This window comes from Geotrypetes seraphini, chromosome 8 (assembly GCF_902459505.1).
Source record: "Geotrypetes seraphini chromosome 8, aGeoSer1.1, whole genome shotgun sequence".
NCBI classification, from domain to species: Eukaryota; Metazoa; Chordata; class Amphibia; order Gymnophiona; family Dermophiidae; genus Geotrypetes; species Geotrypetes seraphini.
The window spans coordinates 85,939,665-85,963,576 of NC_047091.1; the positions used below are offsets into that span (position 1 = coordinate 85,939,665).

The window sequence follows — 23,912 nt, forward strand, 5'->3', positions numbered from 1 at the left end:
AACGATAAAATTCTCTGTAATATTATTAGGACTGAAATAGAGAACAAAACATAATATTATAATTGTTTTTTTAGCGCTCCATGGTGCGATGGCACCTCCATATATTTTGACAACATTTCTTCAGCTGATACATCATGTCCGAAACACTTCATCCTTGTGGACATGTTGTCATGGCTTTTGCAGATTATGTATTTTCTATGGTACAAGTTAGAGAATGACATTTGGGAAAAATTGGTTACCTTCTCCCTGTGGGCTTGGTCCCCGTCACTGTCCCGTTCCCACAAGCCTAGAGAGAAAATTGTTCTTTAAGTAGAAGGAGTTAACAAAAGTGGATGGGATTGGGAAAGGGAGGTGGGGAGGTAAGGAGAAAAGGCAGGGAAGCTTGATAGGGAAGAGTCAAAAGGGGATAGTGATTCAAATATTCTTAATCTATCCTCTTTCCCAGCGTCTTCTTTCCACTCTCTCTTCCCCAGCGTCTTCTCTCCACTTACTCTTCCCCATTTTCCATTGTCTTCTCCCCACGCTCTCTTCCCCATTTCCCAGCATCTCCTCCCCTCTCTTTCTTTACCAGTTCCCTTCAGGCTGCTTAAGCATCTTCTCCTCTCCATCCCCACCCCCCAGCACCCTTTACGAGGTCCAGGAGCTGCCTCCCTTCCGCCTGCCAGCCGTGCAGATCCCTCCTTCCCTTCCCCTTCCCCTCGTGGCAATTTCTATGTGTTGTTTTGCAGCAGGAGCATTGAAGTCGCGTTGTGTTGGCTGCTGGAAAAGTCTCCTCCGATGCAACCAGAAACAGGAAGTTGTGTCAGAGGAGACTTTCCAGCAGCCACACGTGACCTGACTTCAAGGCTCCGGCAGCAATACAACAAATAGCCTTATAGAAATCGCCACGAAAAGAAGGAAAGGGAGGGAGGGATATGGACGGCCGTCGGGAGAGAGGAGGCTTGCCGGACCTAGTGCTCGTTTGCCACGCGTGCTCACTCCTTTAACTGCGAATAGAAGACCATTCACTGCTCCACGAGGCAGTGAATGGCCTTGTCCCCATACTCGGGTGAACTTTTTTTTGTCACCATTTCGGAGGGTTACCCGCAGCTAGTCTCGGTAACAACTACCGTGTCATTCTCTAGTATAAGCAAAGAGGCTTACATATTATTTACAGGTACTTTTTCTCTCTGCAAAGTGAGCTCACATTCTAGGTTGCGACACTTCATCACACACTTATAACAGCGGAATCTGGATAGGCCCGCTACCTACATATATTTCAAACCTTTACCCCTCCCCTATATTATCCCACAAAAAACTCAACACTAATTATGGTGAAAAATAGCCGCAGCCCTGTTTATTGGTCATAACAGGTTGTTAAATAACATAACAATGTATAAACAGTATAAACATTATAACACAAATTATTTCGAGCTACTGTAAAAAACAAGTTATGCCCCCGACCCCGCCATGAAGCAAGAATCTGGGGGGTGGCATGTCCCCCACATGCCCCACTAACCCGGGTCACCTGACCCACCAGGCACGGCTCCCAGCCGGCCCACCGCTCATCCCCTGATGAGCCCAGCCAGTAGCTCGAGATACCGCCCAAATATCCCAACTCACCCTTCTCTACCCAGAAGCCAAAGGGTGGGCGGGTGGGAAAGCCTCGGAGAACTTTAGTCCTCGGAGGACCAGAAACGCCCTTAGTCCTCCGAGGCCCGACTTATAAACCCTCCCCCCTCCCGACGCCCTCCGCAGCCACGACTAACCAATGGCAGGTCTTCCCGGTGGCAGGAAGACCTGCCGACCAATCCCTGCCTCCTGTTCCCCCCAACAGCCCCGCGTCTCCAACGGGCTACCACGCGGGCCTCCCAGCTCCGCATTAGGTACGCCCGTCGAGACGAGCTCTCGGGCTGCCTATAACAGCGTAATCTGGATAGGCCCGCTACCTACATATATTTCAAACCTTTACCTCTCCCCTACATTATCTCACAAAAAACTCAACACTAATTATGGTGAAAAATAGCCGCAGCCCTGTTTATTGGTCATAACAGGTTGTTAAATAACATAACAATGTATAAACAGTATAAACATTATAACACAAATTATTTCGAGCTACTGTAAAAAACAAGTTATGCCCCCGACCCCGCCATGAAGCAAGAATCTGGGGGGGTGGCATGTCCCCCACATGCCCAACTAACCCGGGTCACCTGACCCACCAGGCACGGCTCCCAGCTGGCCCACCGCTCATCCCCTGATGAGCCCAGCCAGTAGCTCGAGATACCGCCATAGGGCCTGTAAACCCTTACAGGCCCCCCCCCCAATGAACAGAGGTGCGACTAAGATAGTGCCCAACGCTCACAACCCGACGAGAAATCATCCAACAGCAAATCCCAGCCCACGTCCGACAAATGTACCCGATCCCTCGCAAATAAACCTAAACAGGACACATCCACCCAGTCGTGTCGTAGTTGCACCCCCCCTAGACTCCACCCATCGCCCTACCTGACGGTTAACCTTGCACAGACCCCTGGTCCATCTCCGGGACTCCAGCCGGCGTGGTCGTGGAATAATGTCCGACCACAGCAGCGTCGTGCCTGGGAACCACTCCAATACCATCCTGAGATCACCCAGAATAGTGTCAATCAGGTGCTTCCCCGTCTGGGAATCCACGTCGTTACCACCCAAATGCAGCAGCAGGACATCCGGACGACGAGGGCGACGACGGAAGTCAGCCAGCAACGGTAACAGCTGATGCCACCTCATGCCCCGCTGACCCCACCAGGACACGCGAATGCCCAAGTGCTGCAGACCCAGGTGCTGACCCCCAGGCCGGATCGCGGCACACTCTCCCGCCCAGTGGACGAAGGAGTGCCCAACAATCCACACCATACGCTGTCGCCGTACCGCATCTGCAAGGCAAACCCAACAATCAAATCCAGCCCTAAATCAAAACACAAAACTCTGGTTAGTAAAGTGTCAGTCCTGAGCATGCACCAACCAGCTATAGCCACCCACTCCCCCGAGACCAAGGTACCCATCAGTGGAAACATTAACTGAGCAGCCCAACCTAGGTCCCTCCCTGATCTAAACCTCGTGCCACCCCGTGAGGCCTAATGTAACTCCTGTAACAGTCCGAGAACCAACGCCCCAACCGTTGAATCCCTTCACCTGGCACCCCAGCCAGAAAGGCGCAAGTGGCAGCCCCAATCCGAAATGAATGAGTACCAAAGCGCGCCGGGTTCTCACCACATCGGCGCAAAACTAGACGCAGCACGGCTAAGAACTGATAATGAGTAAGGGGCCCGCCGTCTTCATGCAACAACAAGGCCAACCCCAAAGGAGGACGAACCGCCATATAGGCACACAGAGCCGTAACCGGGCAAGTAACACCCACTATCTTATGCAACACCACCGTACGGCCCCTGCCCAGCTGGTCCATCTTGGATCTGGCAAGATATAAACTAACGGTACTGTCACCGCACTGTACATGCCGCAATAAAAAGCCACGCGCACCCACCGAATCAGCAGGATGCACTAATAGCTCCCCGACGCGGAAGGCTCCGAAAAAAGCTAGCGAAAAAGCAGCAGTGAACAGCAGCACCTCATATCGGGACCGAGCCACCACCGGCAATTCCACGATCAACCTCATCAACAAGTCATGAGAAATTGGCCGCCATGCATCGGGTTGCTGCGGCGCAATCCTAGCCATAGCCGTCAGAAGTCTACGCACTAGGAAACCCGAGGATGGCCAACGCCACCCCAAGGCCCTGGAGAAGAATGTAAAACCAGCTAAGTGGCCAGCCACAACTCCCCGCGACAAACCCCCACGATGCGAGTCCTGCACAAATTCCGCTAGCAGGGTCTCGGATACTGGTCCCGGGGACCAACCCCGGGAAGGCAGGAAGGCGAACAATCGACAGAATCCAGCATTGTAGCGAGTTCAGGTGGTAGGAGCCACCAACTGTCTCAGCAAGTCCCAGAGCTCTTCCCGACCAGGCTCCATAAATGATCCGGCATCTGCAACCCATGGAGCTGTGCGTCTGGAGCCAGCCGACGAAACTGCGAAAAGTTAAAGCGAGAAAGAGCATCAGCAATACAGTTGCAACTCCCTGGCACATGCCTAGTCCTAATGTACAAATTGAGCCGCAAACAACGCAGAACGATCTCACACATCAACTGATTAACCTGCAAACATTTTGCGGCATGCCGATTGACGACCTCCACAACCCCCATATTATCGCACCAAAATATTACACACTTATTACACAGCCGAGCAGGCCAAAGTTCGCAGGCGACCAGTAGCGGGAAAAGCTTCAAGAGAGTCACATTACGCATAACACCACTCCGCTGCCAGGCTACAGGACACTGTAGCTCTTCAAGCAGATAAGATGTGGATTTTGAGACTATTCTTTAAAAATAGACAGAAACAATTCCTGGGTTATAAGATTCAGATATATCCAGATATATCACGCGAGACGCAGAAGCGTAGACGTGAATTTCTTCTACTTAAACCAGGAGTCTTGGCTTTGGGGGCTACTTTTGATATGCGTCATCCCTCTAAGTGCATTGTACATTTCCAAACAAATAAGTATGTTTTCTTTGAACCATATCAATTAACTTTCTTCTTGTCATTCACCAGACATGGTAAAGAAAAATCTTAAGCTCGTTAGAAGAACTAAGTATTACATTTTGCTTAAGTCTCAAGCTCTTGCTTTATATTTGTTGGCTTGTAACAATGTTTTCTCTCTTTTTGAATGTGATCTAAGTTCAATTTCTTTCTGTTACAAGTTTTGTATGCTTGATAAATAATTTGAAATTTATAAATAAATAATTAAAAAGAAAAACTCCTGAGTTTCTTGCCAGAGAATGGGGTGAATGCAGTTAGCTTAGCAGGATTAAAATAAGGTTTGGTTAACTTCCTAACAGTAAATTCCTAAGCCATTATTAGGATAGTTTTGGGAAAATCTACTGCTTATTTCTAGGTTACGCATCATAAAATCTGTTTTACTCATTGAGATCTTGACAGTAAGAAGGAGCCCGAGAGCTGGTCTCAAAGGGCGGAGAGTAACACGGGGCTGGGAGGCCCGAGTGTTGCTTGTAGGCAAGGTAGGGAAGAGGGGGGGGGGGGGTTTGGTAGAGAACAACCGTTAGAAAGAAGTATATGGAAGAAGGGGAGGGGTTCGCGCCAAAAGGAGAGGCAGGGATTGGATAGTGTAGGTAAAATGGGGGCGTTTACTTAGGGTTTTAGCACGAGCCTTGGAGGACTGAGTTCATTGCAGGTCCTCCAAGGCATAATTTTGTGACTTACTCAGTTTTGGTCCTGTTTTCCTGGATTCGGGGGTGCTGTTATGGAGTCTTTCAGCCTGGCTGAGGAGCGTGGTGATGAGGGGGAAGCCGAATTGTCGATCTTAGCGGGAGACTCGTTCACGGAGGAGTCGCTGGAGCAGGTGGGTGTCGGCTTCGGGGAGGAGCGTGTGCAGCCCGTTCGGCGATCTAAGATCGAGGCGCTGTCGGCTTTAGCCATCGCTGGTGCGGGGGTCACTCGAGGGACTCGCTCGGGGATCATTACTGCTGCGGGGAAGGTCCGGCGTAAGTCTTCGTTGTCGGGCAGTGAGCAGGTAGCTGTCCCGGCCGGCCGCAGTTCGCTGATTTCGTCGGGGGGCGGGGCTTCCGCAGCGTTATCCAGTGCTGGGAGTGGGAGCAGGAACGTGCTGGCGAGCAGGGAGGTGGGAGGAGACGTTGCTTCTCTGCGTGGGCCGGTTATTGGGGGCAGGGAGGTTTCGGCTGCAGCAGGAGTCTCTGAGCCTTCTTGCTCTGGGGTTTCCAGTGTTCGGGAGGTCTCCTCTGGGTTGCTGGCTGGGGGTCCTGGTGAGTCTTGTGTGTCTCCAGGGGTTTTGGGTTTAGGAAGGGGCATGTGTGCACCTGGTTTTATGTCCGGTGCTGGTGTTGGACCTGCAGGTCCGTTCCCAGGTTTCTTTGCGGGTGGTTGGGCTCCGAGTTGGGGGGCGGCTTCTTGGGGTTCTAGCCCTTCGGGTGGCGGTTTTATGCCTTCGGTTTCCCACTGGGGTGGGGGTGTTCCTGGGAATATGGCTATGGGGATGATGCCTGGGGGCAGTTTTGGGTCCGGATGGGGAGCCCCTGTTGGTATGCCTGGGTTTTGTTTTCCTGGTCCTGCCTCTGTTTCTTGGTCTCCACAGGTGACGTGTCTACTACCAGGTGGACAGCCGGTGCAAACGGACGGTTTGGGAGCAGTTGGCAGTCCCGGAGTTGCTGAGAGACCTGGTTATTCAGCTGCGGAGCGAGGATCGGCGCCGACTGCTGGTGCGGTTGCTGGCGGAGGCACTGCGGAATCTGTTCACAGTTCATCCCTGATGCCGGAGGTTGCTGTTCGTGGCGGCTCGGCGCAAGCTTCTGATGTCTCTTCTGTGGTGGGGACTGCTGACCAGGGCGTCTCTGGAGTGTCTGCTGGAGTATCGGGAGCTTCTAATACTGGTAACAAGGCGCCTGCTCAGGTTGCTGGCGGGGGGAAGGCGCGGCATAAGAAGCGCAGGCGTCGGCGTCGGGGTTCGTCTTCGTCCTCGTCTGGGTCGTCTTCGTCGGGTTCGACGTCTTCCTCTTCCGTGTCGGCCGGTCCTGCAAGGGTTGGGGCAGCTACTGGGGCTGGTAGTGGGGAGGCTTCTACAGGGGAAGTACGGGGTGCTCCGGCTTTAGTGGCACTTACTGAGTTGTGGGAAAAGGTTCCCCGGGATTTGCGGCGGAAGATTCGGCGGCGGTCCTGCTTGGATATTTTTCGCCTCATGGAGGGTAGAGCCCATAGGAAGAGGCATAGCAAATCCAAGCGTGCTGGGAAGGAGGTTAAACCCTTTCCAGTTGCTCGTTCCATTATTAATTGGATCCGTGCTTTTTTACGGTTAGCGAGTGTTTGGGGTCGTGCTAATCCACAGGATGCCGGTTTATTGTTGTCTTATGCGGATTCGATTTTGGATTCCTATCAGCGCTTCGGCGGGTGGGCTTGGTTGAACTATGACGAAGCCTTCAGGGACAAAATGGAAGAAAATAGTTTCATGTCTTGGGGTTCTCAGGACGTGAATCTATGGCTTACTCATATGGCTTCCAAATCCATATCGGGGGCGCCGGTGCGGACTTTTGGGAGTCCTGGGAGTGTTCGGCCCTTTCGCGGGGGGTCGGGGGGGAGTCCTTCAGCAGGTTCCGACGTGTGTTGGAAATTTAATAAATCCAACTGTCCCTTCTCCGACTGCAAATTTCGTCACGCCTGCTCTATCTGTGGTCAATCGCACTCGGCCGTTAAATGTCCCAAACGGGTCGGTGGAGCAGCTGCAGGAGTTGCGTAGTGATGTTTCGGTGGCAGTACCTACTCCGATTCGGGTAGGAGTTATGCGCCCGTGGTTGCACAGTTATAGTCGACGGAGGGTAGCGGATATTTTGGAGGCAGGGTTTACAGAAGGTTTTGATATTCCTTTTTTGGGGGAGGTGTCGGCGGCGCGGGTTCAAAACTCATCTTCGGTGTCCATTTTACGGGGTATAGTGTGGGATAAGTTGTCTGCAGAGATTCAATTGGGGCGCATTGCGGGTCCTTATCGTGTTCCGCCTTTTTCCAGCATGAAGATTTCGCCTCTGGCAGTGATTCCTAAGAAAGCCCCGGGGCAGTATCGTCTCATTCATAACTTATCTCGGCCTCTTGGTCGGTCGGTTAATGACGGTATTCCAAAGGATCTTTGCACTGTGCGGTATGCCTCTTTGGATAGTGCATTGAGGATTATTGTCTCTGTCGGACGTGGTGCTTTGCTGGCAAAGGTGGATATCGAATCGGCATTCCGATTGCTACCCATTCATCCGCGGGCGTATCCGTTATTGGGTTTTCGTTTCGACGGTTTGTATTTTTATGACCGGTGTTTGCCCATGGGCTGTTCCATTTCGTGTGCTTACTTCGAAATGTTCAGTTCATTCTTGCATTGGGTCTTAGTTCAGCAGGTAGGTGTGAACTCAGTTGTGCATTATCTGGATGACTTCTTGTTTATTGGTGCAGGGAGTAGCGGGGTTTGTGAGCGACTTAAGCAGGTTTTTGAGGGTTTGGCTGAGGATTTTGGTGTGCCTTTAGCTCGTGACAAATCGGAGGGGCCGGTTACTTCTTTGGTGTTTTTGGGGATAGAGTTGGACACAGAGGCGTTAGTGACGCGGCTGCCTGTGTTAAAAGTTAATCAATTGCTTGGACTTATTGAGCAAGTGATTCATGCTCCTAAATCTACCTTGCATACGATTCAGTCTTTGTTGGGGTCTCTTAATTTTGCCTGTCGAGTTCTTCCTATGGGGAGGGCTTTTTCACGTCGGTTGGCAGCGTCAACGGCAGGGGTACGGGATCGCCATCATTTTTTGCGTCTCCCTGTGGGGGTCCGTGCAGATTTGCGGATGTGGTCAGTTTTTCTTCGGGATTTTAATGGGACTGTGCCAATGCTGGCACCTGAGATTTCTAGCGTTGACCTTGAGTTGTTTTCAGATGCGGCGGGGGGAGTTGGTTTCGGTCTGTATTGCAATGGAGACTGGTGTGCGGAGCGTTGGCCTGAGGAGTGGGTGCGGGCCGGCGTTACAAAGAATATTACCCTGTTGGAATTGTTCCCGCTCATAGTGGCTTGTGAGCTCTGGGAGGGGGTTCTGCGCAATAGACGTGTGGTGTTTTGGTGCGACAATTTGGGAGTTGTGGAGGTCGTCAATCGTCAGGCGGCGCGCTGTTTGGCGGTGAATGCGCTCATGCGGGAATTGGTTTTGCGCTGTTTGCGGTTGAATTTGTTTGTTCGTGCTCGCCATGTTCCGGGTTTGCAAAATGGCATTGCTGACGCTTTGTCTCGTTTCAATTTTTTGCAGTTTCGTCGGCTGGCGCCAGGAGCTCGAGCAGACGGTTCACGGATGCCAGCGCGTTTGTGGAGCCTGGTCGGGAAGGAGTCTGGACGATGCTCCGTCTGTCTGTAGCATCTTCTACGTGGTCACGCTATTCAGCGGGGTTTCGGGCGGTTGCAGCTTTCTTGGCTGATAGGGGTTGGTGTCCGGGAGATGTGGCCGAATCCTTATTGGAGGATTTCGTGCTGTCTTCTTTTCGGGCTCGGGTTTCTCGGGGTGTTGTGCGTGGTCAATTAGCGGGTTTTTCCTTTTTCTGCAGGGCCTTGGGTTGGGCTTGCCCAGTATCTAGTTTTTTGGTCCAACGGCTGCTACGGGCATTAGGACGCGTGCTTCCTCAGAATCGTGATTCGAGGTTGCCAGTCACTCATGAGTTACTACTCCGTCTGTTGGCGGTATTGCCTGAGGTGGCCAACTCGCCTTTTGAGGCCTGTTTATTTCAGGCGACTTTTTCCATTGCCTTTTTTGGTGCCTTACGGGTTAGTGAATTAGTCGTAGGTCCAGCTTCGGGAGGAGTCCCACGGGGACTTCGGATTCAGCATGTGAATTTGCAGGATTCGGTGTTAAGGCTTCATATTGTTAGCTCTAAGACTGATCAGTGTGGTGTTGGGCATTGGGTGGTGTTGCATGCTGTGTCTGGCTGTTTGTCTTGTCCGGTTTTTAGGATGCGTGGATACTTAGCCGTTCGACCCGCTAGCACTCAGATATTGTTTGTGCATGCTGATGGCGCCCCTCTCACGCGTTATCAGTTTAGGGCGGTACTCAATTTAGTGTTGGTGCGTTGTGGTATGAATCCGGCTGATTTCGGAACTCATTCCTTCAGGATTGGTGCTGCCACGAGTGCTAGTAGGGCTGGTATGTCTGGGGAGGGCATCCAGAGATTAGGTCGTTGGGTTTCAAATGCCTTTCGGGGCTATATTCGTCGTGAGGGTGAGGGTGCGGGGAACCTTGCTGCGCGAGGTTCTCAGTAATGGGATTTTCGTAAGGGCCCAAGGGCGGGAGTTTGATCTGTTTTGTTTTATTCTCTGTTTCAGCTCCCGGTTCCCGTTCATATTCCATGTGGATTGTGGGCCATTCTTTCATCCACTGGGCTAGCGAACGTGCAGGTATCCGCCCAGGTGGTCGTCATCTCGGACTGGGGCATATGGGACTTCGTGTTTCCTGGTGGGGACAACGTGGGATGCGTTGGAGTCAGCTTTTGGTTTTGTTGTCTGATCTGCGATCTCGGACTAGTCATCCTGACATACTGCTGATACATTTGGGGGGTAATGATGTGGATACCTGGACGGGAAAGGACTTGGTCAATAGGATCAAGGATGATCTGCGGGTGGTGTGGGATTGGTTCCCGGGGGTGTTGCTCGTATGGTCTGACATTGTGCCTCGTCCGAGTCGTATAGCATCCCGACGTTGGACGAGGGGCCTGGCCAAGCTTAATAGACAAGTTGGGAAATGGGTGGTTGGTCATGGTGGGTGGCAGATACTGCATGATTGGGTTGATGTTACTTGTTTTGGTTTATTTCATACAGATGGGGTTCACTTGTCGGATGTGGGGTGGGACCTTTTGCTGGATGATTTTGCGTCCAGTTGTGAGAGGTTCCTCAGTTCTCGGTAGTAGTCGCTGCTCTTTTGGGGGAGGGCCTGTTTGTACAGGCCTGTGGCGGGTCTCCCGAGCTACTGGGTGCTGGGGCTCATCCGGCGATGAGCGGTGGGCCGGCTGGGAGCCGTGCCTTGGGGTCAGGTGACCCGGGTTAAAGGGGCATGAGGTCATGCCACCCCTCAGACACTTGCTGTTGGTGGCGGGGTCGGGGGCAAAGGTACTGTTACACAGGGTAGCTCGGGAGGAGCTTGCTGAGGTTCATGGTTAATTAAGGTTCAATGTGTTAATGATGTTAATTTATGTAAATGTATTTATGGTTAATGTGATATAATAAAGAGCTGCGGCTATTTACCACAATAAGGTGTGTTGTTTTATTAATATGGTGGTAGAGAAAGGAGGGAGAATGACAACAGGATGGGACTATCCAGATCCCGATGTTACTTGTGATCTAGGTTGGCCACTGTTAGAAACAAGATACTAGCTTTGATGGAACTTCGGTCTGTCCCAGAATAGTAATGCTTCAGTTCTTATCTTTCTACTGTCCCTAACCCCACTCCCAGAAAGCCAGTTTCTACCTTCATCCTTCCTCCACCTTGGAATCCGTTCAATCTCTCTCCACTCATCTGGCTTGCCCTCCGATCCTCCCACTCATTTCCCCCATACAATTCTCACTATGAATTAAGCCCCGATCACTTTCAATTTTTCTTCTTCCTTGATTTAGCGACCTTCATCCTGTCCTGGACATCATCATTCACCCTCCACGACTGTTAGTAGGATAGGAGCGGTACAAGGCCTTTGCTGCATATTTCTTCTCCTTCTCCCCTGCTGCTCGGGCCCAAACATCCTGCCTCTGAGCCCCATAGGTGACAGAAGGCAAAAAGGATTGTGGAGAAGGCAGTGCTTGGAGATGAGACCGTACCCTTTGTCATACAAAGTTCAAATTTTGTAGCATTTAAGATGACTGCAGAATCAGGATGAACCAGGGTCACTGGACATGTTTATCCTGTCTGCTCTGAAGTAGAGAGCTGCACGGGAACGGGGACGACGGGAATCCCGCGGGACCCGCGGGTTCCCCCTTCGGGTCACGGGGATCTCGTGGGGACGCCCCCTAGGGTTGCGGGAATCCCATGGGGACGCCCCCTAGGGTCGCGAGGTTCCCGTGGGGACGCCTCCGAGGGTCGCGGGTTTCCTATGGGGCTGGATGTACTAAGTCGCGCGGCTTTTCTCCCTATTGCTCTGCTTGCAGCACAGAGGCGAACGGAAGTCTTCCCGACGTCAGCGCTGACGTCGGGAAGACTTCCGTTCGGCTCTGTGCTGCAGGCAGGGTAGGTAAGGAGGAGTAGCCTATCGGCTCGAGTGGCTACCAAGGGAGGGGGGCGGTCCGCCCCGCCCAGGTTGCAGCACAGCCGGCAAGGTCCCCTTACTTTTGTGGCGCTTTCCCGACCGACCGACCGACAACAGCCTTGGTCCGACAAACCTCCCTGCCCTTAACCTCAAATCTAAATTACCTTCTTACAGCAGCTGTAAGAAAGAAATTTAGATTCGCAGTTAAGGGCAGGGAGGTTTGTCAGACTGGGGCTGTTGTCGGCACAAAAGTAAGGGGACCTGGCCGGCTGTGCTGCACCCGGGGCGAGAGAGAAGGAGGGGGGAGAAGGACGCTGAAAGCACTGGGGAAGACAAAGGGGTGGAGAAGGACGCTGAAAGGCCATGGGGAAGACGAGGGGGGGGGAAGGACACTGAAAGCATTTGTGGAAGACAGAAGGGGGAGAAGGACGCTGAGAGGACATGGGGAAGACGGGGGGGGTGGTGGAGAAGGACGCTGAAAAGTCATGGGGAAGACGGGGCGGGGGTGGAGAAGGACGCTGAAAGGACATGGGGAAGACAGGGGGGGAGGACACTGAAAGGACATGGGGAAGACAGAGGGGGGAGAAGGACACTGAAAGGACATGGGGAAGACAGAGGGGGGAGAAGGACGCTGACAGGACATGGGGAAGATGGGGGGGAGAAGGACGCTGAAAGTAAATGGGGAAGAGAGAGTGGGGAGAAAACGCTGGCAGGGAAGAAAACAGAGATGCCAGACTATGGGGGGAGCGGAGGGAAGAAGATGGGTGCCAGACCAATTTGGAAGGGGGGAGAAAGGGAGAGGCACAGTAACAGAGCAAATGGAAGACGCAGAAGGAAGAGAGACAGTGGATGGAAGGAACTGAATGAGAACATGAGGAAAGCAGAAACCAGGCAACAAAGGTAGGCAAAGAATTCTATTTCTTTTATTTTGTTTTTTCTTCAGGATAAAGTAGTATATTAGTTGTGTTGATAAAAATTTATAAACAAAAGAGGCTCTGGTAGAAACCCATTTACAAAGTATATATTCTTCCCAATTAATATTTCCAAATTAATAAAGTCTTTTTGCTTATTTGTAAATGGGTTTCTACCAGAGCCTTTAATTCAGTAGCATAATTAAATGAAATAACTATTTCTGAAGTTTATAGGGACGGGCGGGGACGGAGGGGGATTCCTTGCGGGGACGGGCGGGGACGGAGGGGATTCCTCGCGGGGACAGGCTGGGACGGAGGGGATTCCTCGCGGGGATGGAGGGATTCCTCACGGGGACGTGTGGGGACGTGTGGGATTCCTCACGGGGACGGGTGGGGACGGGTGAGACTTTGTCAGGGACGGGTGGGGACGGGTGGGATTTCTGTCCCCACACAACTCTCTACTCTGAAGTGCAACATATGCGCTTCACTCCCATGTCATGAACTGCTGCTACCTTGGGTTACCGCACCTCCAGATACAAAGTCCTACCCCTTTTTGACGCAAAATCTTATATTTTGCCCTCTCAAGTTTCCTTAGATCTCATTTTCCCCCTGCCCTATGGAGTGCTCAGGGTGGGGCACATTTGATTTAGAATGGTATTATTCATTTCTATGTTCCACATTTATTCTTAATGCAGATCATTGACTAATGACAATGCGTTGAAAATACTGAGACAATAACTCAGTTTAGAGCAGCTGTGATAGAACCAACCAACCAACGAACCCAAGAAAAGGGAAAGTAGCTTTAAGATGGGAATGAGTGGAGGTTTGAGCTGGGCTGGGTAAATGATACTTTATGTACCCGCTCGTGCTTATATTCCAAGTTAATATCATTCACAGCAGTTTAACAACGCCAGCATGTGTGGAGTAAGGCAAAGGATCCGTTCAGTTCTATTCCTTTTGGAGAATTTGCAGAATGAACACAGATTTGGAAGCAGTAATTGTAGCTTGGTTTTCCCGCGTTTGCAGAAAATGCAGTTCTCCTTCAGGTCGGTTCCTCTTGTATATTAAAGGCAGTTTGCGGATTTGTCACTGTTGTGTTTTTAGTTTTGATAGCTCAAGATGTCTGGACGTGGTAAAGGCGGAAAGGGTCTGGGTAAAGGAGGCGCTAAGCGGCACAGGAAGGTTCTGCGCGATAACATCCAGGGCATCACGAAGCCTGCAATCCGACGCCTGGCGCGCAGAGGTGGCGTAAAGCGTATTTCTGGTCTCATCTATGAAGAGACTCGTGGGGTGCTGAAGGTTTTTCTAGAGAATGTCATCCGAGATGCCGTTACCTACACCGAGCACGCCAAGCGAAAGACCGTAACCGCTATGGATGTGGTATATGCCTTGAAACGTCAGGGCCGCACTCTGTACGGCTTTGGAGGTTAAAGAGTGTCATCGACTTTTCAGTTCACAAAACCCAAAGGCTCTTTTAAGAGCCATCCACGCTTTCAAGAACAGAGCTGTAATTTCAGTGTCTTTTTAGCTATCTGTTGTAACAAATAGTCACGAGGATCTCAACCGCCCCCCCCCCCTTAAATATGTTAATTCACAGCTCAGGTTTCAGATTTCATGCCTTCAGGTCCAGATTTTAGCCAATCGTTCCACTGATATTACCGTTTTCTTACCCACCGCTCTGCACTGACAGTATTAGTAATAAATATGAGGAAACACTTCAGCCACATCAGCAGGGCCCAAGAAAGCTGGCCTAACCTCTAGGCTACTTTCTTAGCTTGTAAAATAATCAAGTTTTGTCACTCTTAGTCTCGACACTTTTAGGCTCTGATGGACCCTAGTGCTTCTCCCTCCCTTTGCTGAGACTAAAAGTGGCAGGGTAGCTATCTTGGGCCCTGCTGATCTGGGTTCAAGACCAGGTTGAACCAGGCAAAAATACTTTTTCCTGCCCAAACCTCCCTTAGCTGAAGTGTTTCCTCAAATTTATTATTCTTAATAAGACTGTCAGCACATATCCGTAGTGTTAGAAACTGCAAGTTACAAAGTTGTTAATAATTTAACTTTTTTAAGGATATGCGGTTGAGATCCGCGTTTTACACCTTCCCGATGAGACGCGCTCCTCGGTGTTTTATGCTATCTTATTTAGGGTATGCGGGTCATGAGGGCTAGCAGCAAGAGGTTTTAAATATAGAGAAGGGGAAAAGAAACATAGAATCTAGGAGAAAAGGAAAACACCTCGCTCAGAACTTTGAAGAGAAGTGCTGTATAAACTGGAAATCCATCTCTTTATGTGTAGCATGTGGGTGGCTCTGAAAAGAGCCTTTGGGTTTGGTTTGTAGAGCTGTAGGCTAAGCCCGCAATTACTTGGAGCTGGTGTACTTGGTGACTGCCTTGGTGCCCTCGGACACGGCGTGTTTGGCCAGTTCACCGGGCAGCAGGAGGCGCACTGCGGTCTGGATCTCCCTGGAGGTGATGGTGGAGCGCTTGTTGTAATGAGCGAGGCGGGAGGCTTCTCCGGCGATGCGCTCGAAGATGTCACTCACGAAGGAGTTCATGATGCCCATAGCCTTGGAGGAAATGCCTGTGTCGGGATGAACCTGCTTCAGCACTTTATAGATATAAATACCGTAGCTTTCCTTCCTCTGTTTCTTGCGCCTCTTGCCATCTTTTTTCTGAGTCTTGCTCACGGCTTTCTTGGAGCCTTTCTTGGCTGCTGGAGCTGATTTGGCTGGCTCGGGCATCTCAGTATAGTTCCTAACTACTTTCTAAAAGTAAGCAAACAGAATGTGCTGAATAATGGCGGAAGGCTTTATTTATAGTATACTTATGCAAATTTGTGTTCCTGCGCGCCTTTCCTTGCTATTGGACCTAGCTAAGTGTTGGGGGATATCCTCCGGTTACTTTCTAGAACGGGATTGGTCCGCGAGCAAACCTTGGATGAAAATCAGCCTCATAGGCGGGGCTGAACTCGTTTATCCAATCAAAAACGATGTAGTGAAGCTTTAGGAAAGAATAAAAGTTCCGGGACAGAAGCGATTGAGATTCTTTTATTCTCAGAAAGCCGATTTGAAAATAAAATGTCTGGGCGCGGCAAACAAGGAGGGAAGGCTCGAGCTAAAGCCAAGACTCGCTCGTCCCGAGCAGGGCTGCAGTTTCCCGTAGGGCGCGTGCACAGGCTGCTGAGGAAGGGCAACTATGCTGAGCGGGTGGGTGCCGGCGCCCCGGTCTATCTGGCAGCGGTGCTGGAGTATCTGACCGCTGAGATCTTAGAGCTGGCCGGCAATGCCGCGCGCGATAACAAGAAGACTCGGATCATCCCCAGGCACTTGCAGCTGGCCATCCGCAACGATGAAGAACTGAATAAGCTGCTGGGGAAAGTCACCATCGCGCAGGGCGGCGTCCTGCCTAACATCCAGGCTGTGCTACTGCCCAAGAAAACCGAGAGCCACAAAGCGGCCAAAGGCAAATAAAGCTGTCCCGTTGAGAGGACGTTAACCAGAAACCCAAAGGCTCTTTTCAGAGCCACCCACTCTTATCATGTAAAGAGCCAGTTTGCTGAATAAACCCATTTTTCTTTTGTAAACACTAGTTGTAAACTTGGCAAGACTTAATTGTACTATATGGAAGTGGGTGTGTTAACTGTGAGCTAGCCTTGCTCCTGGGATCGAGGCTTGCATTGATCACCGCTGCAGTATTTTGGCACACCTCAAACTTATATGGAGACGAAGGAAGGTGTGTAGTAGCTTACCTGTTAGTAGAAAGATGTCAAAGAAAAGCGACAAAAAGAACATGGCATAGCCAAAATGATAGGAATATCAATGGGGTTTTAGAACAGAAGGTAAAATTAGGTAAGTGACAGCTTTGAGCCGTCCAGGGAAAACAGGGTTAGGAATAAAAACTTCAAATCCCACGAACAACACATTATCAAAATATCGATTTGTAGAAGCTTCTCTTCCGGACTGGGCAAGGAAGGAATTCTTATCTGACCAATCACTTCACAGGGCGGGCTTTTCAAACCTTGCCAACGAGAGCTGGGGCCTGAACACTCTCTTTTTAAAGACTTCTGTTAGCTTTTTTTTTAAAGCACTGATGGTTTATCGTTTCCCAGAGTGCACATGAATCGGAATATATATATATATATATATATGATAGAATGTGTGCAAGCAATGACTTTGAAAACAGGTGCAGCATTACAAGGATGGCAGGTGGGGCTTAAATATATGAAAGACTTTCTGTTGAACAGTGAGACCAATAGCCTTTCCAAAAGTTAGGTCATTTGATCCCAGATTGACATTTAGAATAGAAAGCAAACTGACCTTCATTAAACAATTTCAAGGAAATTCCAAAGTAAGAAAAATACAGACAAGAAGTAAACAATTAGCACCACAATATTCCTAAAGGCTGCAGTGGTTAATCATATCTGTGTCTTCTTCCTCCTTCTCCTCCATGTTGTTCTCTTTCATGTCAACCCTTCTACTCTGGTTGTTGGCCTTTTATTATTGCCTTTCTGCTGCTCACTCAGGATGGCAGGAGAAAAGGCTACTTTTCAAGTTTGTAAAATATGTTTGTTTATTTTTTTATTAATTCATCTGCTACTGGGGGAGAAGAGAGCAGTTTGGCAGAAGGATTTAATGATGTCAACGTATGGGTGAGGTAAGGGCAAGGAATATGGGGCAAATGTGTGTGGAAGTGTATGAGGGAAGTCCAAGCTATGCAGAATTGTGCAATTATACTATCTAAGTTACTCCTGGCGGAATTCTGCGTAAACATTTTGATAATTTTGTGCCTCTGTGGGCTGGATCCCACCACTGCTGTTTCATGAATGAGGGGGAGGTCGAAACTAAGGAGGGAATGAGGCCAGGCCCATGTGGGGAGAAGGAAGAGATGTGGCAGTTTGGAAGAATTGTGCAAAATTATGCACAGTTGCGCAGAATTCCACCAGAACTTGTACATAAAACCACTTTGATAGTGGTGTATTTGGATTTTAGCAAAGCCTTTGACAGTGCTCCACACAGGCATTTAATAAACTGAATACCCTTGCTATGGCCCCGAAAACAATGGACTGGATCAGGAACTGGTTAAGTGGATGCTGCCGATGGACACACTGAATAGGCAATTTGGGCCTTTATCTGCCGTCATGTTTATATGACTGTGAACTATTTATTTGAAATATTGTTTTGTAAAGATGCTGGTATTTGAAAGAAGCACAACAAAGTCACCTTTAGGCACATTTTTGTTATTTTGAGAGATATATTTTTTAGGATTAAGTATGGGATGCTAGGGTAGGGGTTACAGTTAACGGAGGATGGTTAAGCTGCTGCCGGGAATATGCGAGGTGGGCTGTGGGGAATAGTTACAAAATTAGCGATGAATCTGAGTCGAAGGCAGAAATTCCTCGGAAATACAGTGGAACCTTGGTTTGAGAGCATAATTCTTTACAGAAGCATGCTCTCAATCCAAAGCGCTCTTATAACAAAGCAAATTTCCCCATAGGAAATAATGGAGACTCGAATGATTTGTTCCACATCCCAAACACTTTGTACTAAACTGTACTGTATAAAGTAAAAATATTCATCTCCTTACCACCACCTTTTTCATGCTGCTTCTGCTTCTATGATGGACACACAGGAGGCACTGATGAGATGGGCACACAAAATGTGCACAATGGAGGCACTGATAAGATGGCACAAATAGCCTGCAATTTACTTTTGAACAGAATCCTGACTGGTTTGAGCCTGTGAGGTAGGAGAGGAGAGGATGAGGGATATTGTGTAGGACAACTTAATCATTGTTATCTGTTGGCTCAGCGGAATCTGTTTCTTTCTGTTTGATTTTAACAAGGAACCTATCCAGTAATAGTTGCTTCTGCCTCCTTTTGAGGACCTGTACAGTGATCCTCTATCTATACCCTTCTATCCCTTTTTTCTTCAGGAATTCATCCAATTCCTTCTTGAACCCTGATACTGTACCCTGTCCTATCACATCCTCTGGAAGCGCATTTCAGGCATCCACCACCCTTTGGGTGTAGAAGAATTTCCTAGTATTGGTTCTGAATCTGTCCCCTCTTAATTTTTCCGTATGCCCTCTCGTTCTTGTAGTTTCTGAAAGTTTGAAGAATCTGTTCCTCTCCACTTTCTCTATGCCCTTCATGATCTTGTAAGTCTCTATCATGTCCCCTCTAAGTCTACGCTTTTCCAGGGAAAAGAGCCCAGTTTCTCCAATCTCTCAACATATGAAAGGTTTTCCATACCTTTTATCAATCGCGTCACTCTTTTCTGAACCCTCTCAAGTATCGCTATATCCTTCTTAAGGTATGGCGACCAATATTGGACGCATTACTCCAGATGCGAGCACACCATTGTCCGATTCAAAGGCAGGATGACCTCTTTCGATCTGGTTGTAATGCCTTTCTTGATAATACCTAGCATTATCCCAGGACAAGCAGGCAGGTATTCTCACTAGTGGGTGATGTCATCCGACAGAGCCCCGACACGGACATCTTGAAAGCATGTCTTGCTTGAAGAAACTTAGAAGTTTCGAGATGCCCGCACTGCGCATGCGCCAGTGCCTTCCCGCCCGATGTACCGGGCGTGTCTCCTCAGTTCTTTTCTTTCCGCGGAGCTGAGAAGTTTGTCTTCATTCTGCGCTGACTGAATTTCAGTTTTTTGCCTTCTTTAACCCGCGTTTCTGTTTATTTCTTTGACTTTATTTCAATTTTGCTTTATTTTTCTAAAAAAAAAAAAAAACAACTTAAAATTATTTCTTCCGGCGGTTCGGCCGGGCCGGCCTCGTGGCTGCGGCCTAGCGGCTTCGACCTTGCAGCGTCGATTTTCCGGCCTATGTCCCGACCAATCACCGGTTTTAAAAAGTGCAGCAAGTGCCAGCGTGCGATTTCGCTGACGGACCCACACCGACGCTGCCTTCAGTGTCTTGGTCCGGAACACGTTCCGAAATCGTGCCGGCCTTGTTCCACGCTCACTGCGCGCTCGTTTAAGCGGCGCTGCTTGCTCTGGGAGTCGATGTTCAAGATGGAGACTGCCAAGGACATCTCTGCTACTGCGGCTGTACAGGTTTCGCCGGTCCATTCGAAACCTACGTCTGCGACTCCTGCATCGAGCATCGTGAAGCCCGCATCGTTTGCCCCGGCTTCAGCTTCGAGTTCAGCATCGGCACCTGCCTCCGTCTCCTCGGTTCAGGTACCACCTTCCACTGTCCCTCCCGTGGTCATCAAAGTGCCTAAAGCTAGCAAGCAGAAGCACTTGGCCACGAAGGAACGCGAAGACCGTGCAGGAGGACCCCCTTTCGGTGCGGATCCCTCCATATCGGCTTCGCTTCGATCCCTGCTAGAAGCTCAGTTTGTCGAGCTTATGCGCACTATGGGACCCCGGCTTATCGCCAACATTCACGGTGAGCTTCCGACCCCGGTTTCAGAGGGCGGTCCGCCCCCTCCCCCTCCTCCTCGTCGTTCGATCTCTCTGCTCGACGAGGGGGATCGGCGGAGGGCGGCGGAATCCTCCAGGAGGGCTTCCCTTCCTGAGATGCCACCTTTGGAGCCCATCACACCTCCACGCCAACAGGGTGCTAGGGCGGCTCCTGATAATCGTAGTCCTGGGCATACTGCATCGCAGGAGGAGTTCTTCCGCACTCCATACCAGACATGGGTGGCGCTGCGTGAATCCGCATCTCTGCCACCTCTGCGATCCACTGCATCGAGCCCTATCCATTCCTTTGAGGCTTCGAAGGATCAATCGATGCATAGAAGATCTCGTTCTCCGTCCCGTCACCGGGAGGGGCATCGATCTCGGCACTCTTCTCGGCACTCCTCACATCATTCGGAGGTGTCTCCGCAGAAGAAGATGCAGCGTTTGGGATACTCCTCGTCGGATGTGTCCCAGCCGGAGGGGCCGGAGTATGAGGAACCATCTGCCTCCTATTCTCCATGCCGATCTCAGCTCTCCCTGGACCCGGAGGCTTCCACGTCTTCTAGCCCGTCTCGTCGGCCGGCCTTGGCAAACCAACTGTCTTTCTCATCCTTTCTCCGACAGATGGCGGATGACTTGGATGTGACTTTGGACACTGGGTCCAAATATTCTAAAGAGTATTTGGACACCATGCATTTACCTCACCCTCCGGCGGAGACACTTCGGCTTCCTCTACACAAGCTGCTGGACCAGACTTTCATGCGCTGTTTTGAGACACCGTATTCCTTGCCTGCAGTTCCCAGTAAACTGGATGCTCGATACCGCATCGTTCACCACAAGGGGTTTGAGGGAGCTCAACTTTCTCATCAGTCCCTTCTAGTCGAGTCCTCTCTCAAACGTTCTCATCCCTCCCAAGTCTATGCTTCCGTGCCTCCGGGCAGAGAGGGGAGAACGATGGATAAGTTTGGTAGACGTATCTATCAGAACTCGATGATGGCGACTCGAGTACTCAACTACAATTTTTTCTTCTCTTCATACTTGGATTTTTTCTTGCCGGTGCTCCGCAAGTTCATTCCTTTCATCGATGCTAAGGCTCGTTTCCAGTTTGAAGAGGTGGTGGCGACCCTGTCCCAATTACGCCTTCAACTGATGCAATCCTCCTACGATGCCTTTGAGCTCTCGGCTCGAGCTGCGGCATGTTCGGTTGCCATGCGTCGCCTGACATGGCTTCGAACCATCGATATGGATCCGAACCTCCAAGACAGACTTGCAAATGTACCTTGTGCAGGAGCGGATCTATTTGATGAGTCTATTGAAACTGTTACTAAAAAGCTGTCGGACCATGAAAAGTCTTTTCAGTCTATTCTGCGTCCTAAACCGAAGCCTCAGCAGTCTCGTCCCTCTAGACCGCCTCAAATTTACCAGCGGCGTTATCAACCGAGGCAGACTCCTCCTGCGAGACAGCCTGCGAAGAGACAGCCTCCGCAGAAGACTCAGCAGAAGCCTCAGATGCCGGCTGCACCCAAGGCTACTCAGCCTTTTTGACTCTCTTCCAGGGAGCATAACCAACGTTCTGTCTTCCCCTGTTTTTCCCATAGGGGGTCGTCTCCATCATTTTTGTCATCGATGGGAGTCAATCACCACAGACCTTTGGGTCCTTACCATCGTAAGAGAGGGATACTCTCTTCATTTCCACCGGGTCCCCCCGGACCACCCTCCAAGAGAGTATCCTTCCAACTTAACGCAGACCGCCCTTCTTCTCCAGGAGGCTCAGGCCTTGCTTCGGCTTCGGGCCGTCGAGCCAGTCCCGTTAGATCAGCAGAACCAAGGGTTTTACTCCCGATATTTCCTAGTTCCGAAGAAGACGGGCGATCTGCGGCCCATTTTGGACCTTCGAGTCCTCAACAAGTTTTTGGTCAAGGAGCGGTTCCGTATGCTGACCCTTGCCTCTCTCTATCCCCTCCTCGAGCAGAACGATTGGTTATGCTCTCTGGACCTCAAGGAGGCCTACACTCACATCCCAATTCATCCGGCCTCCCGCAAGTTCCTCAGATTTCGGGTGGGACATCTACATCTGCAGTATCGAGTGCTTCCATTTGGCCTTTCCTCTTCGCCCAGAGTCTTCACGAAGTGTCTGGTGGTGGTGGCCGCTGCACTCAGGAACATGGGTCTCCAGGTATTTCCATACCTCGACGACTGGCTCATCAAGGCCCCGTCGGCCCCAGAGGTCATTTCGGCGACCTTGACTACGATTTGTTTTCTGCAGAACTTGGGCTTCGAGATCAACTTTCCCAAGTCACATCTTCAGCCCACCCAGACTCTCCCCTTCATCGGGGCGGTCCTGGATACCATCCAACTTCGAGCGTTCCTTCCTCCTCAGCGCATGGATGCTCTTCTTCTACTCTGCCAGTCGGTGTCTTCTCGCCCGTCCATCTCAGCGAGACACATGATGGTCCTCTTGGGTCACATGGCATCCACAGTTCATGTGACGCCTTTTGCCAGACTACATCTCAGAATTCCTCAATGGACCTTGGCATCTCAGTGGACTCAGGTGTCCGACCCATTGTCCCGTCACATTGTAGTCACTCCTGCTCTACGGCAGTCTCTTCTCTGGTGGATGACCTCTTCGAATCTATCCAGAGGTTTGCTGTTTCACTCTCCTCCCCACCAGAAAGTTCTCACTACCGATTCATCGAACTATGCATGGGGCGCTCATCTGGATGGTCTTCGCACTCAGGGGTTCTGGACCAGTGCGGAACGACTCCATCAAATCAATCTTCTGGAGCTCAGAGCCATCTTCAATGCTCTTCAAGCTTTTCAACATCTGCTTCACGACATGGTGGTCCTAATTCGCACCGACAATCAGGTCGCCATGTATTATGTAAACAAGCAAGGGGGCACGGGCTCGGCCTCCCTCTGCCAGGAAGCTCTTCGAGTCTGGGATTGGGCGGTCCGCCACAACACCTTCCTCAGGGCTGTCTACATTCAGGGGAAGGACAATGTCTTGGCAGACAAATTGAGTCGTCTTCTCCAACCTCACGAATGGACGCTCAATTCCAAACCCCTTCATCGGATATTTGCACAGTGGGGGACACCTCAGATAGACCTCTTTGCAGCCCCCCACAACTTCAAGCTGCCTCAGTTTTGCTCCAGGATCTACACTCCTCTCCGCCTCGAGGCAGACGCTTTTCTGCTGGGTTGGGGGAATCGCTTCCTATATGCGTTTCCTCCTTTTCCTCTCATTCAGAAGACTCTGGTCAAGTTGAGATCAGACCATGCCACCATGATTCTAATTGCTCCTCGGTGGCCCAGACAACCTTGGTTCTCCCTTCTACTTCAACTCAGCAGCAGGGAGCCAATACTTCTTCCAGTGTTTCCTTCACTACTCACTCAACATCAAGGTTCGCTTCTTCATCCCAATCTGCAGTCCCTCCACCTGACAGCTTGGTTCCTTTCAACATAACTCCTCACCAGTTTTCTCAAGCAGTGAGGGAGGTCTTGGAGGCTTCCAGGAAGCCTGCTACTCGACAATGCTACTCCCAAAAATGGACTAGATTCTCCTCCTGGTGTATTTCCAATGCCACGGAACCTCAGCGAGCTTCCCTTTCTTCTGTATTGGACTACCTTCTACACCTATCTCAGTCTGGTCTCAAGTCTACCTCCATACGAGTCCACCTGAGTGCTATTGCGGCTTTCCATCAGCCTCTACAGGGGAAACCTTTGTCTGCTCATCCTGTGGTTTCCAGATTT

At 50.4% G+C, this 23,912-nt stretch overlaps 4 protein-coding genes across 4 annotated transcripts in view; 2 read left to right on the forward strand and 2 right to left on the reverse strand.

Moving 5' to 3' along the window:
• The window catches only part of LOC117365474, a 58,302-nt gene that overhangs the window by 1,337 nt on the left and 33,053 nt on the right, over nt 1-23,912 (reverse strand). Inside the window, exons 2-3 of the mRNA XM_033955950.1 lie at nt 15,106-15,506; nt 2,508-2,923 (exon numbers count right to left, since the gene is read on the reverse strand). Coding sequence (XP_033811841.1) covers nt 2,508-2,923; nt 15,106-15,506 — 817 coding nt within the window. The remainder of the gene's footprint in view (nt 1-2,507; nt 2,924-15,105; nt 15,507-23,912) is intronic.
• LOC117364953 (histone H4) lies at nt 13,849-14,223 on the forward strand. Its single transcript, XM_033954700.1, has one exon. The coding sequence runs from the start codon at nt 13,864-13,866 to the stop codon at nt 14,173-14,175; it is 312 nt and encodes a 103-aa protein (XP_033810591.1). The 5' UTR covers nt 13,849-13,863; the 3' UTR covers nt 14,176-14,223.
• Nucleotides 15,044-15,511, reverse strand: LOC117364948 (histone H2B-like). The gene has a single exon (XM_033954694.1). The coding sequence runs from the start codon at nt 15,480-15,482 to the stop codon at nt 15,102-15,104; it is 381 nt and encodes a 126-aa protein (XP_033810585.1). The 5' UTR covers nt 15,483-15,511; the 3' UTR covers nt 15,044-15,101.
• LOC117364933 (histone H2A type 1) lies at nt 15,780-16,268 on the forward strand. The gene has a single exon (XM_033954681.1). The coding sequence runs from the start codon at nt 15,819-15,821 to the stop codon at nt 16,209-16,211; it is 393 nt and encodes a 130-aa protein (XP_033810572.1). The 5' UTR covers nt 15,780-15,818; the 3' UTR covers nt 16,212-16,268.

Bases quoted from the DNA above. Each gene is read 5' to 3' on its own strand.
- LOC117364948 (XM_033954694.1), bottom strand. From the start codon at position 15,482: ATGCCCGAGCCAGCCAAATCAGCTCCAGCAGCCAAGAAAGGCTCCAAG.
- LOC117364953 (XM_033954700.1), top strand. From the start codon at position 13,864: ATGTCTGGACGTGGTAAAGGCGGAAAGGGTCTGGGTAAAGGAGGCGCT.
- LOC117364933 (XM_033954681.1), top strand. From the start codon at position 15,819: ATGTCTGGGCGCGGCAAACAAGGAGGGAAGGCTCGAGCTAAAGCCAAG.